This window comes from Tauraco erythrolophus, chromosome 25 (genome assembly GCF_009769465.1).
Source record: "Tauraco erythrolophus isolate bTauEry1 chromosome 25, bTauEry1.pri, whole genome shotgun sequence".
Classification (NCBI taxonomy): domain Eukaryota; kingdom Metazoa; phylum Chordata; class Aves; order Musophagiformes; family Musophagidae; genus Tauraco; species Tauraco erythrolophus.
In genome coordinates, this window is record NC_141489.1 from 486090 (window position 1) to 500150 (window position 14061).

The 14061-nt window shown below is 63.1% G+C and overlaps 1 protein-coding gene across 1 annotated transcript; it reads left to right on the forward strand.

Annotated features, from left to right (window-relative positions):
* Positions 1-9615, forward strand: STAT3 (signal transducer and activator of transcription 3). The gene is given in 24 exon segments (XM_086626705.1): positions 1-137; positions 722-866; positions 1018-1116; positions 1532-1627; positions 1712-1793; positions 2206-2249; positions 2251-2301; positions 2511-2662; positions 3091-3249; positions 3335-3427; positions 4219-4278; positions 4571-4600; positions 4737-4830; positions 4915-4962; positions 5216-5299; positions 5383-5481; positions 5608-5743; positions 5860-5912; positions 6001-6095; positions 6421-6560; positions 6945-7157; positions 7422-7464; positions 7773-7885; positions 7971-9615. Coding segments are annotated over 24 exon segments (2313 nt in total). The 5' UTR covers positions 1-9; the 3' UTR covers positions 8027-9615.
* The last annotated feature ends 4446 nt before the right edge of the window (positions 9616-14061 follow it).

Sequence of the window (14061 nt, forward strand, 5' to 3'; positions counted from 1 at the left end):
CTGGCCAGAATGGCGCAGTGGAACCAGCTGCAGCAGCTTGACACGCGGTATCTGGAGCAGCTCCACCAGCTCTACAGCGACAGCTTTCCCATGGAGCTCCGGCAGTTCCTGGCCCCGTGGATTGAGAGCCAGGACTGGTAAGGCCTTGTGAGATGCCAGTGTGGGGACATGGCTCGGGACACCTACCCTGGGAGGCAGCAGGTCTGGCTCTGCCTGGGCTCTAGAGGTGGTAGGACTGGTCATCCTGAGGCTGGTGTGGCACCACGGGGAGGAGGACTCTCTGCACAGTGTCAGACCCTGGACCAGGAGAATTACAGAATCATGGAATGGTTTGGGTTGGAAGGGATCTCAAAGATCATCCAGTTCCAACGCCCCTGCCATGGGTGTCCCATTCAGGGCTGACTCAGATTGGCCTCTATTGTCAACGAGGCTGACACAGCGCACCAGTTCCTGGATCCCTTTCAGAGAGCATGTGGCACTGGTGAGGTGCCCGTTCGTGCCAGGCTTTAACCCGAGTCCCAAACCTCTCCGTCACTCCACCCGTGCAGGTGCAGTCCGGGGTCTCAGTTTATCGGTGTGAAGCACGTCAGGCCTGCGCTGGCGGGGAGGGGCCGGGGTGTTGCATTGCACAGGGCATGGTGGGTGTGGGCAGAGCAGCGCTGCCCTCCACGCTGCCTTGCCCCTGCGCCGGGCACCCAGGGCACTGCTCTCCTGCGCGCAGGGCGTACGCCGCCAGCAAGGAGTCGCACGCGACGCTGGTGTTCCACAACCTGCTGGGAGAGATCGACCAGCAGTACAGCCGCTTCCTGCAGGAATCCAACGTCCTGTACCAGCACAACCTGCGGCGCATCAAGCAGTTCCTGCAGGTGAGGCGGGAAGTGCTGGTTTGGGCATGGGGGGAGCCTGTGGGAGTCTGACAGCTGCCTCGGCGCAGCTGGTGGCCGGAGCCTGGAAGGATGCGGAGATCCCAGGAGGTACGTTGTGCCCGCTAACCTTGGGCGGTTGGACCTTTTACAGAGCAGGTACTTGGAGAAGCCGATGGAGATAGCCCGCATCGTGGCTCGCTGCCTGTGGGAAGAGTCCCGGCTCCTTCAGACGGCCGCCACCGCAGCCCAGGTCAGTGGCTCGGCTGTCCTGTCCCGCTGCCTGCCCGGCAGTGCTCCGCCGTGCTCGCTGCTGTAGGGAAGCTGCAGTCCTAAGCTCCCCGCTGGCTTCCTTCAGTCACGATAGCTGCTTGGTGCTGAGGGGTGGTCCAGCTGCGACATCTGATAACTTCTGCTCTCCGGGGCAGCAGCTGCTTCCCACCTGGGTGCAGCCTGGGTGCTCTCTGCCTGGGGTGGCTCTTAGCTTTGTGCATCCGTTGTTCCTCTTGCCCCTTGCGTGGGCTGCGCACCTTGCTGTGCAGCCCTGGAGCTAATGCTGCACTGGCTTTTGTTAGTGAGGGAAGACCCTTCCTGCCAAACCTCAGGCCGTGGGGGGAGCGTCCCTGGGTCGTGACCCTGTTCTAACGCCCTCCTTGTCCCCTCTGCAGCAAGGGGGACAGGCAACACATCCGACAGCGGCTGTAGTGACGGAAAAGCAGCAGATGCTGGAGCAGCATCTGCAGGATGTGAGGAAGAGGGTGCAGGTATGTGTGCTGCCTGGGCACCTTCTCCTTTCCCCACCGTGGTGATTTAGTGCTTTGAATAAATCCGCATCTCTTGCCTTGCAGGATCTGGAGCAGAAGATGAAAGTGGTGGAGAATCTCCAAGATGACTTTGATTTTAACTACAAGACTTTGAAAAGCCAGGGAGGTAATGGAAGCTCATTAGTGTCTGGCAAACTGAAGTGTGTTCCTGCAAGGAAACTTGCTGGAGGGCGTGTTCCAGCCCTCCCAGTGCCTCCTCTCCAAGCAAGAAGGGTGGCTTGTGCTCAGGGCATTTGCATGGCAATTGGAGAAACCTCATCTTTCCATTCTGCCCCTGCCTCCAGGGCAGCTGAACCAGAGCTGTCCCTGCAGCAGAGAAGTGGCTGTGCAGGAGCTAGTGCTGCTGTGCGAGGGGGAAAGCAGCAAGGTGCTTAGAGGCTGTGGGAGATCCTGCCTAACTGCCGGAGGCGTTCTGGGCCGCCCGCTCCTTCGAGGTGGAAGGCTTTTGTTTGCGTGATGCTCTGGAGGGGAGGAGGAATCCATGGGCACGGCTGAAGCTTTCTCACCTCTCTGCACAGACATGCAGGATCTGAATGGAAACAATCAGTCGGTGACCCGGCAGAAAAATGCAGCAGCTGGAACAGATGCTCACGGCGCTGGACCAAATGCGAAGGGTACGTCGTGCATCTGGCCCTCCGCCTCCCCTCGGGGTGCCGTGGTGGCCTTATTCTGGGATGCAAGTCTGGTGTTTGTGCACGGCCAGAACCAAGAGCAGCGCTGGAAACGCAGCCCTGGGTGACTTCTTTCTTGTCTGTGGATGTGAAACTTGAAGATCTTGGAGGAAGTCAGAGGGGGCTGAAGGTTCTGCTTTCTTTTTTGACAGGGTATTGTGAGCGAGCTGGCTGGACTGCTGTCAGCCATGGAGTATGTGCAGAAGATGCTGGCGGATGAGGAATTGGCAGACTGGAAGAGACGGCAGCAGATCGCCTGCATTGGTGGCCCACCAAATATCTGCTTGGACCGGCTCGAGAACTGGTAAGAGCTGGCTGGGGGTTGCGTCAGTCCCTAGAGAGGTGGCATTCAAACACCTGCAGTGGAAACAAGCTCTTTGCCTCTGGAAACGTCCTTGCAAAATGGCTTCTGATGCTCGCACGGGAAAACATGATCCAGCAGTCAGCCCGATCCTCCAGGGGGGCACTAATGCTGGAATGGTCACCCCAGGGCTGTGGGGTTTGAAGGCTGTGTGAGAGGTTCCTGTTCCTGGTGCGTCTCTGCAGGATTCTTTTGTAATGGATGGCTTAAAAACACGCACTGGGCTGGGAGCCACAGATGTATTCTGTTCTTTGCTGGTTTGGTACGGAGAGCATCCTCTCACACGAGCGAGGGAGCGGGAGAACTCTGCGGAGTGGGACTGCACAGGGCTCGGCAGCCAGGGCTAACGCTGGTTCTTCCTGCTCCCCTAGGATAACCTCTCTTGCCGAATCACAGCTACAGACCCGGCAGCAGATCAAGAAGCTGGAAGAACTGCAGCAGAAAGTGTCCTACAAGGGTGACCCAATTGTCCAACACCGGCCCATGCTGGAGGAGCGGATCGTGGAGCTGTTCAGGAACCTGATGAAGAGGTGCCAAGGGCTGGGAGGGAGGTGTGGGCAATGCCCTGCTCGCAGCGTGCCGCACCTGAGGTTTGACTACACTTTTCCCCGGCAGCGCTTTCGTCGTGGAGAGGCAGCCCTGCATGCCCATGCACCCCGACCGGCCCCTCGTCATCAAAACTGGGGTGCAGTTCACCACCAAAGTCAGGTGGGTGTCGCTGGTGCCTGCGATCCCGCTGCGCTGTGGGCGAGGGAGAGGAGCTCCGTGGGGGAGAGCAAAGCAGGACCTCTCTCGGAAGGAGATGTTGGGCGGATGCAGCCTCCAGCTTGCCTGGGGAATGCTGGTGCTGGGAGGGAGTGAATCCCAGCAGGTTGGCCCTGCTGGAGCGCCGCCTGCGTGACTCGGTGCAGAGATGGCGGCTGCTGGCTGCGGCTCTGCCGTGTTCCTGGAGGCAGCCGGGGTTCTGGTAATCCCACTGCGCGGGTGGGCGGCAGGAAGTGTCGGCACATCCCTGGCCGGCTGCCTCTCAGCCGGTCCGTGTTCCCTGCCAGCCTCTGCAGAGAGAGGCTGTTCGACGCCAGGCTCTGCCTGGAGCCTCTTCACTATCTCCTGGCTGTGCCCCATTGCCCTCTTGGCACGTGGCAGCTTCTGGGCACAGAGCAGCGTGGAGGGTGTTTGTTCAGAGCAGACGTCTGCCTGGTGTGGGCGTCAGCAGCCAAAACGAGCCCTGCGCAGGGCAGCACCAGCACCTCCTCGGATCTGGGGACGGGTGTCGGGGCTGACATGTCACAACCTGCGTGCGGGTGGGCTCGGGGGCACCGGAGGAGCTGAGTAATGCCACAACCCTGTGAGCTGCGCGGTGTGAACTGTGGTGCTGCGGGGTGCACGCGGCACTGCTGCCCGTACAGCTGTTCTGCAGCTGTGCCAGGTGCTGTGTTGAGCTGGAATCGTTTGCGTGTGCAGGATGCTCACGCTCTGCGTCTGCTGACTCTTTGCAGGTTGTTGGTCAAGTTCCCAGAGCTGAACTATCAGCTGAAAATTAAAGTCTGCATTGACAAGTGAGTTCTGTGCTCTGATCTTGGCAGTCAGGGTGCGGTTACTGGGGTGGGACTGGTTCCTGCTGCCGTTGGGTCCGGGCTCCATCCCTGCGCCGAGGGCCAGTGTGACTCCCAGTAGAAGGGGAGGGTGCAGGGTGCTGCTGGCTCCCAGGGGTTCGTTCCCGTGTGGAGGGACAGCCCACGGGGCTTGCAGGACTCGACGTTGTGATGCAGCCAGCCCCACGCACCAGCTTGTCTGCGTCAGGGTGGGAAGGCCGTGGCTGTGACCGGGTGTCTCTCTCCCCTTTCCCAGGGATTCTGGGGATGTTGCAGCACTTCGAGGGTAAGTGCCATGTCTTTTGGTTTTGGTGTTGTGGTTTTTTTTCTCTTGCTTCTGCTTTTAATCCTGGCAAACGTCCTACCCTACATTCGCTCTGAGAGGGCCCCGTCAGCCACACTCTTGTCTTGCCTCTTCCAAGGTCCCGGAAGTTTAACATCCTGGGGACGAACACCAAGGTCATGAACATGGAGGAGTCGAACAACGGCAGCCTCTCGGCAGAGTTCAAGCACCTGGTAGGTACCGCGAGCTCTCGGGCTGCTGCTGCTGAGGCCGCGTGCCGTCGCGGCGCTGCTCCAGCCTGTTCCTTCTCTCCGCAGACCCTGCGGGAGCAGCGGTGCGGTAACGGAGGCAGAGCCAACTGCGACGTGAGTGCTGGGGGGACCCCGGCTGCGAGAGCCCTGTGCTGGCAGCTCTGCTCCCTGTTGAGCACCTGAGCCAGGAGGGCAGGCGGAGCCGTGCCCCGAGATGGGGTGTCCGCAGGCAGCCTCTGGCACGTTGGCAGCTGCCGGACCAGCCCTCTGCACCCAGACCTAAGCAGCAGCGTTGTGCCCCATGGCCATGTGTCAGGCCAAGGGCAGGTGCCTCCTGCATGCTTATCGTTGTCCTCTTCCACTCCAGGCCTCACTGATAGTCACTGAGGAGCTGCATCTCATCACCTTCGAGACAGAGGTGTACCACCAGGGGCTGAAGATCGACCTGGAGGTGAGCTGTGGGTTACTGTCTCCAGCTGCCGTGGGCTGGGCTGCAGAGGGGGCTCAGCCTGTGGTCACGTCCTGTCTTTGCAGACCCACTCTCTGCCTGTGGTGGTCATCTCCAACATCTGCCAGATGCCCAATGCCTGGGCATCCATCCTGTGGTACAACATGCTGACCAACAACCCCAAGGTAGGGCCCAGTGCTGGGGGCTGCTGGTGGGGAGAGGGAAGCTGTGGCTGGGCAGCAAGGCTGGGGCAGACCCAGGCCCTGCTTCTGCCCCATGTCTTGCTTAGGGTTGTGTTCTCTCTTGTGCAGAACGTGAACTTCTTCACCAAGCCCCCCATCGGGACCTGGGACCAGGTGGCAGAGGTGCTGAGCTGGCAGTTCTCCTCCACCACGAAGCGTGGGCTCAGCATCGAGCAGCTGACAACGCTGGCAGAAAAGCTGCTAGGTAACCTGGTGTGGGGTCCTGCCCGTCCTGGCCGTCCCTCGGGCTGCTCCTGGGAAATGGTGTCTTTGGAAGAACAGCTCTATCCAAATGTTGATGCTCCTGTTCTTTTCTGCCAGGGCCAGGTGTGAATTACTCCGGCTGTCAGATCACCTGGGCCAAGTTCTGCAAGGTACAACTCCCTCCCTTCCCCGAGCACCTTCCCTTGGCTGTTCCCTTCCTCTGAGCCGTGCTCACAGCCTCTCTGCCCTCTCCCTCAGGAGAACATGGCTGGCAAAGGCTTCTCTTTCTGGGTCTGGCTGGACAACATCATTGACTTGGTGAAAAAGTACATCCTGGCACTGTGGAACGAAGGGTGAGCCTTGGCCAGCGTTGGTCTGGAGACCCGTGGTTGGGCTGGGCCCTGGGAGGGCTGCCATGAGTCCTGTCCTGATGGAGGTGGGGTGCCTTGTCCAGGTGCAGGTGGGCTCTCCCAGGATGCTTTTTCTGACCAGGCCCTGTTGGCTGGTTCAGAGTGAAAACCCACCTGTGAATCCCTAAAATGTCGGTGCCTCTGTCAGTGGCCGGGCCAGGTCCTGCTGCTGCCTGACACTGTGCAGAGAGCTGGCAGGGTTCACCTTCTGGAATAGCTGCCCCGGTATCCTGACCCACCCTTGCTCTCCGCACTTCCTGACGCCCAGGTACATCATGGGGTTCATCAGCAAGGAGCGGGAACGAGCCATCCTCAGCACCAAGCCGCCGGGAACCTTCCTGCTGCGCTTCAGCGAGAGCAGCAAGGAAGGCGGCATCACCTTCACGTGGGTGGAGAAAGACATCAGTGGTACGTTGCTCTCCCTGTGCCACGCCGGGCGCGGTGCCTTGCTCAGCCAGCCTTCCTGGCCCCAAGGGGCCTTGGACTGCGGCAGTGTCCCCTGGTGAGAGCTTTGTCCTCCTGACAAGGCCCTCTCACTACGTTAAGTCTTTGAGCCCCGGTGCCCTTTGTCAGTGCGTCCTGGGTGCTCCATCCGTGTGGCACAGTTTTCTGTGGCACTGAAGCCACCTGGTGGGTCCCCATCCTGCCTTGTGGTCTTCTGGGTGTCTCGTGAGGCTGAGCACAGCCCAAGGCCGGTGTTGCCAGTGCTGCTCCTGTGGTGTTTGAGGAAAGCCTTGCCTTTGTCCGAGGAACGCGGGTGTCTTGCCCCATCTCAGAAGTCTCCTTGTACAGGGAAGACCCAGATCCAGTCCGTGGAGCCTTACACCAAGCAGCAGCTGAACAACATGTCATTCGCGGAGATCATCATGGGCTACAAAATCATGGATGCCACCAACATCCTGGTGTCCCCCCTGGTGTACTTGTACCCAGACATCCCCAAGGAGGAGGCGTTTGGGAAGTACTGCCGCTCCGAGAGCCAGGAGCACTCTGAAGCTACTGACTCAGGTAGTCGTTGACTTTCTGCGTTCCAGCGCGGCTCCTGTGTCACGGGGTGGCTCCAGGGACAAACGGTGCTGGTGGAAGAGCCGTCACCAGCTGGGATCCAGTCCCGGAGGGCATAGCCGCAGCGAGGGACTAGTGATGGGGTCCCCGTGGGGTGCGGGCAGCAAGGGGAGGGTGGGCACCGTCTGCAGGTCTGTGCTCCGGAGGGGACGGAGAGCATGGTTCCTCCTCCGGCAGCGGGTGACAAGGCTGCTCGCTCCTCCGCAGGTGCTGCTCCGTATCTGAAGACCAAGTTCATCTGTGTCACTCCGTAAGTGTTGCCGGGGGTGTCTGTGAGTGGGGGGCGGGCACTGGAGCGGGGGTTTCTCTCCCACCGCTGCCTGGGTGCCATGGGGCTCCCAGCCTGAGCAGGAGACTGCGGGGGCTGAGCCGGGCTCTGGCTCGCTGCCCTCCCCGCCAGCCTGTCCTTCCCCTCCCGGGGCCCCTCTCCTCTGGAGAGCTCTCGGGACCAGCCGTGCCGTGCCCTGGGGCCCGCCGGCGGGAGAGGGGGTGTCGGAGAGCTCTGGCCAGGCCCTGACTCCGGAGGTTTCTCTGCTTTTCCCTTCTTCTCTCGGACAGCACCTCCTTCAGCAACACCATCGACCTGCCCATGTCCCCGCGCACGCTGGACTCGCTCATGCAGTTTGGCAGCAGCAGCGAGGGAGCAGAGGCCACCGCAGGAGGGCAGTTGGGTGAGTCCGGTGGCTCGTGGCACCCGGGGGGTCCCGGCTGTGGCCACACACGGGCCCTGGAACCTCCGGCTGTGTCTCCCTGCAGAGTCGCTGACCTTCGACATGGAGCTGACCCCGGAGTGTGCGTCTTCACCCATGTGAGGTGCTCTGCCGGCGCTCGCGGGGGCCCTCCTGGCGCTCGGGCTTCCCGCTTCCACGGAGCTCCCCCGGTCTCGCCCCCCGAGGTCACAGCTGCTCCGGGCCTTCCCTCGGGAGGAGCGGGAGGCCGAGGTCCTTCCCACCGATTCCTTCTTTGACCCAAACGAACACCCCCTTCTCCAGGGCGGTGCCGTTCATCTCTTTAGGGGGAGGGGGGATGAACCTTTTTCCTTCCATAACAGTTTTTTATTATTGTTTTGCTCATTCAAGTGCCTATTAGCCTCCAATCGCAGCCTCAGTTTTCACAAACGCTTCTGCAGCCCCGTCGCGCTGCCCGCTGTGGACAGCTGCTCTCCGGCCCGCCGGAGTCCGACAGCCCTCGAGGATCTTACGAGCCTGGATTCGCCTCCGGGTGCCGGCCGGGAGATCGGCCAGTCCTGGCCCCCACCCCACGGGTTGTCTCGTGCCATGGGGGTCCTCAGCAGCCCTCCCAGTGCTTGCAGAGGGCTCTCCTCTCTGCACCTCCTGGCCAGGAGGACCAGCAAGTGGCTCGGAGCTGAGGTGGATGGGCACAGGCGCTCCCGCCCTGCACGGGCGATGCTTCTGCTGGGAGCAGGGAGTTTCAGTGGCTGCCTGTGTTTGCCACCAGCTTCCTGCTGCGGGTGCCGAGATCCGGCCAGCTCCAGCAGCCCCGGGGCTCCTGCTGGGACGACTGGTTTCCCTGCAGTGCAAAGGCTGCCGTGGGGCAGGGCAGTGACGTGTCCCAACACCACTGTGCACTTGTGAGTGCAGCATTTGCATCTTGGGTCTGTTTTGGGACCTGGATTTAACGGCAGAGGCTGCCCCGGCTGTGGCATGCCCCATGGCCAGGCCCGTGACAGGACCAGGGCTGCGCTTCCCTCGCTGGGCAGAGTTAAACCCACTGGACCCCGACAGGATGCAGGAGGCTGCTGGATCTGACGTGACCTGCAGTGAATGGCCTGTTCTGGCCCTATTCCCTCTGGTAGGGCTTGTGCTGTCCTAGGCAGTGGGGCAGGTTTGCAGCTTCTCGGGGCCTTCATGGGGCAGGTTTGTTGGAGGTTGGCTGTTGCTGTTAAGGTAGGAGGTGGCAAGAGTTGAGGGGAGCAGGATGTGCACAGGGAGAGGAGTTTGCTCTTGGCCAGCGCTCGATGCTGACGCAGGTGGTGCAGAGGGCACCTGTCCTTGCTCGGGGGGTCAAGGAGAGCTGGAAGCTGTGCGGACCGATGGTCGTGGTTCTGTATTTACCAGAAGGTGGGGAGCCCTCTGGCCCTGTCCATGCGGTGGGCGTGCAGACACTGATGAGTAAGGAATGGGAGGGGGAGGCGGTGGGAGAGCTGCCTCCCCCCACCCCTGCAGCTGGAAGCCCGTGGTGTCAATGGGACTGCGGGTGCCCGCAGTGGGGTGGCACAAGCGGGTTGTGTGCTGTGCTCGCTGGGGCAGGGCTACGGGTGACAGCAGAGAAACATCCTGCTGGGCACCAGCCTGGGGCTGTACAGGTCTCTGATACGAAGCCCTCAACCATCTGTGCCAGCGATGCTGCTGTGGCACAGGGTGGACCCGTCGTCTGGTGCTTCTGCCCAGAAGAGACCATGGGGTGTCCCTGCAGCCCCCCCAGCATCACAGCCTGTGGGCAGGGAGTAGGGCCCCCAGGGGAAGGGAGGGAATGCTGAGGGGTCTGGACCAGCCCCCTGAGCTGGGCTGGGGTAGGAGGTGGTGGCCGTGGTCGTGGCAGCCCCTGGGGACTGGAAGGCAGTTTGGAGTTGGGACGTGCTCCGAGGGCACGAGGGCTGTGCCCCTTCCTTGCCCCCGTGGCCACGTGTAGCCCCGGGCAGCACTCAATACTGTACAAAACTTTATTTTTTTGTATATTGTATTGCTGTATCTACAGGCTTCAACTTTCTCCAGAATAAAGGCTCTGAAGCGACGCCGTCTCGAGGTGCGATTCGGCATCCGCCGCCCGCCCCGCTCCGGGAACCGGGGCCGCGGGCCCCGCCGCTGCCCGGCACGCGTGGGCAGCCCCCGCCCCCCGTTATCGGGGCACGGCGCTTCCCGGGCGCCCGGGGCGGCTTCTCTGTGCCCCGCACGGCGCCCGGGGCTCCGCTCCGCTCGCGTAAAGGAAACGCCGGTGCCGGCGGGGGGGGGGCGCGGCTGCTGCCCCGGGGCGGGGGGTTCTCCCCGTCCGTGCCCCCGGGCTGGGGAGGGGGTGGCTGCCCGGGGGCCCCTCCGCAGGCCCGGGCGTGGGGCAGCTCTGCCCCCTCGTGGGGACGCGCTGGAGCCGCCACCGGTGCTGCGGGGACAGAGACCCCCGCCCCCGGCCCCTCCTCTGCGGGGGACAGAAACACACACACACACCCCCCCCGCCGCAGGACCTGCACCCCCAGCACTGCGGCCCTCCGCAAAGCAGCAGGATCGTTGCAGGGTTCGGGCCCTGACGAGGCCAAGAGGGAGAGATTACAGCTCTGCCAGGGCAGGATTAGCGGGGGGATTTTTCCTGCAGGTTGTGCTCAATAAATCCCCCATAGCCCCCATGGGACCGGCTGTGCTGGGCTGGTTCGAGGCGCTGGAGATGGCCCTGAAACCTTCGGTGCCTTCTCCGCACATCCAGCATCCTGCTCGGGTTTGAGTTAACCGCTGCGGCCGCCGTGAGTCCTTGTGCTGGGACCAGCCTCGCCAGGACCCTCCGTTTCATCATCAAACCAGACCCGGGCTCTGCACGGATCCAGCAAACCCGTTCCTGCCTCCGAGGCAGCTGCGCGGGATCATGTGCCCGCTCCCAGCAGTGCAGCCGGGGGGCTGCGGCAGGGTGGGTCACACAGGAACGCAGCCCAGCGCCACGGACCCCCCTTTCCTTCTCCAATGGTTCCCAGCTCCCCTCTGCCAGCTGCAGGATGGGATGGAAAACCCCGGAACAAGGAATTTTCTTACCGATATGCAAACCCTGGGGTTGCCGCAACCGTTTGCTGTCAGGAACGCGGTGTCCTGTCCCGCGCTCCTGCAGATAAGTGGTTTCTTATCTCCCTGCACCCACACGCCCTGCTGCATCCCTGTCGAAACCTGCCGCACTCCCCAGGTTTAGCCGGGGGCCCGGCCCTTGAGTAATGAGGTTAATTGGCTGCTGATCCCATCTCAGGGGTTGCTGTTGAGAACGCTCCAGTTGGCAGTGTGGTTGGCGAGTGCTGCAGCCCCATTTGCAGCAGGAGAAAGTGCCTGAGGAAGGTCCCAGTGCTGGCCTGGGCTGGCTGGACCCCTGCGGCACCGGGAGGCAGTTGGGGCAAGAGGCACCCGCTGCCCCCCGTTCCCCCTCCTGCTGCCCAGGCCCTCCCTGGGGAGCTGCAGTTTGCGCAGGGCTGGGCACTGCAGCGGGACCTGGGCGCTGGGGGAACGGGGTTGTTTGTGGCTCCGAAAGGAGGTCACGGGGGCGGCTTTGCTCCTTCCCCAGGGCCACGGCTGCCCCCTCGGCAGCGCAGCAGGGAGGGAATGGGCACCATGTCTGAGCCAAACGTGCAAACGGATTAGGGGTTTCCAAATGCAGATAAGCCGCTTGGAACCCAGACGCTTGCGTGACAGGGATAGGATGGCCCCGTGGGGACGGGTAGTAGCCACCTGCCAGGGCAGCCCCATGCCACAGGGACCCAGAGCAGGCGGCTGTCAGCACGGGCGAGCTGGCAGCTCCCACGGGGCCCTGGCTGCAGCCGGCTGAGCCCCGGGGTCCCGCTGGCCCCAGGCGATCCCAACCTGTGCAATATTGACAGTTCCTTGGGATGAACGCTCAGACGGGGATTAGAGAGGCCGTGGCATAGCTGTGATTACAGCCCCAGTTCCTGGGCCAAGTGACTGAACTAGCGGAGACCCCCAGGCTCGGCCACCTCCTGCCTGGGGTCCTGCCGGAGGTTCCCCTCCTCTGTTCTCCCAGGCGCTGCCCCGGCTCTGCCCACAGGGATGGGGCTCCGAAGGCTCCGCAGCACCGAGCTGCTCTGCGGGGACGCGGCGTCGGCCATGCAGTCTGGGCCAAGCCCCATGGCAGTGCCCGTCGGTGGGGCCGCAGCAATGCCGAGGGTCGCCCGGCTCGTGTGCAGGCAGAGGCACCGAGCGGGGAAAGCGTGAGGCTGCGCGGGGCCGCGGCCAGTGCCGGGCGACTGCGCTGAGCACCCCCCTCCCTGACTGCTGTTGCAATGACCCCGGCAGCTCCAATGAGGCAGGGGAACCGCAAGCCTCCCCCTCACCCGTCCGGCCCTGGGCAGCCACCTCGGCAGGTTCCAGCCCCCACTCCCCTTGCCCTCTGCAGGGCTGCGCGTGCCCCGAGCCCCCTGAGTCGGGCAGCGTGGCTGCTCCCACGCAGCCCATCGCAGCCGTTGTCCACGTTTCCAAACCACCGCAGGTTCAGATTGCGCAGGCAGAGGTGCGTCTGCAGCAGCCAGGGACGCAGCTGGAGCAGCCCCTCCTGGCACCTGGATGCTCTTGGGCATGCGGGCTGTGGGCAGGAGGGCAGTGCGTGCCCGAGTGCTGTGGGTGGGCAGGAACGTTTGCCCGTGGGTCCAGTGGGTGCTGGCAGCACAAAGGCCTTAGGCAGCATGGGGGGTTGGTGCCCTGCCCTGGCCCCAGCTCCTGCCTTTCCCCTGTGCCAGCCCTCGGCTGAGGCTGTGCCCACAGCCCTGCAGAGCTCAGGCAGGGCTGGCTGAAGCAATGAAATGCTACTCCGTACCTGCTGGTTTGCCAGGGGAGACGGGTGCTGCGGTCTCTTCCTCCATCCTTCCTCTGTCCAGTCGTGTGCTGCTGTCACGGGGAACAGGGAATGAGCGGTGGGATGCTCTGCTCCAAACGTCCACCTAAGCCTCCTCCTCATCACGTTCTCATCGAGAGCAGCTTTCAGCTGAGCTGCAGCACACAAGCCATCGCTGCCTGAGCCATCGCTGCCCAAGCCACATGCCATCCCTGCCTCTCCACGCTCGTAAAACAACAGTCAAATATTGCATCACTCTCTAACTTTAATACAGAGCAGAGCTGAGCCAAGCAAGGTCTCGGCAGTGGCGCCCGCTGCCAGGTGTGGCAGAGGTCAGACCCGCAGCTCCAGTGTGCCACGGTCCCCAAGTGCCACCGTCTGCCAGCGCCGCTGAGGGCTGCCGTGCCGATGGGACACGACCTGCCTGTTTTCCTGTGTGCATCCCATCGTGGCTCAGAGCGCGGCATCTGGCTGTGCTGGCACCAATGTGAGGGCTCACCTCCCCCTGACACAGGGTAAAGGGCCCCAGGCTGGACCCACTGCAGCTCCTGACCGTCCCCATGGACTAACGCTGCTTCCAGGCTCGACTGCTCAGGGGGCTGGTATGGTTCTACCAAAATCCGTTTCCATGCCCTGCGTGCCCTGAGCTGCCAGCCTGCCATGGGAGGGTCCTGGGGTGGGTTTTTGCCCCTATTTTCTCTCCTGAGGTGCGTTTTTCTTGGAGTCCATTAGCACAAGGGAATTCGCACATGTCACCGCAGGGGCAGGAGCCCTCTGCATCCCTCTGCCTTCATCCCGGCACACCGGCTCTGCTGGAAACCCACCGGCACGGGGAGTGCGAGGTGTCCCCCAACCCACCGTCCCCAGAACCGGGTGCCCGCTCAGACCGCGAGAGCTGGACCCCGCAGGCAGTGCCCCATGGTGGCCCCAGCTCCTCGTGCTTCCTCCTCGGCCCCGGCTGCCTCTTCTGCTCCTGCTGCCTGGCCTGATCCGCTCGGCCGTGCCATGCTGCACCATGCCCGCATCCCGCAGCAGTGGGCAGCAACCACGGCTCTGCCTGCAGACGCGCCGTGGGGCCTCGGAGCCGCCGCAGTGGCTGCGCTGCCGCACCATCCCGGCCCCAGTGCAGCCACTGCTGAACCACGCTGGCCCGCAGCAGCGTGTTCGTGGCAGGAGCCGGCTGGGACCGAGCGGTTACTGTGGCAACCTGGGCTCTGGCGCGGGGAGCGCTCCGGCGAGCGCGGGGATGCACCGGCGTGGGGTGGGGGGCCGGGTGCTGCACCAGTGCCCCCGCCCC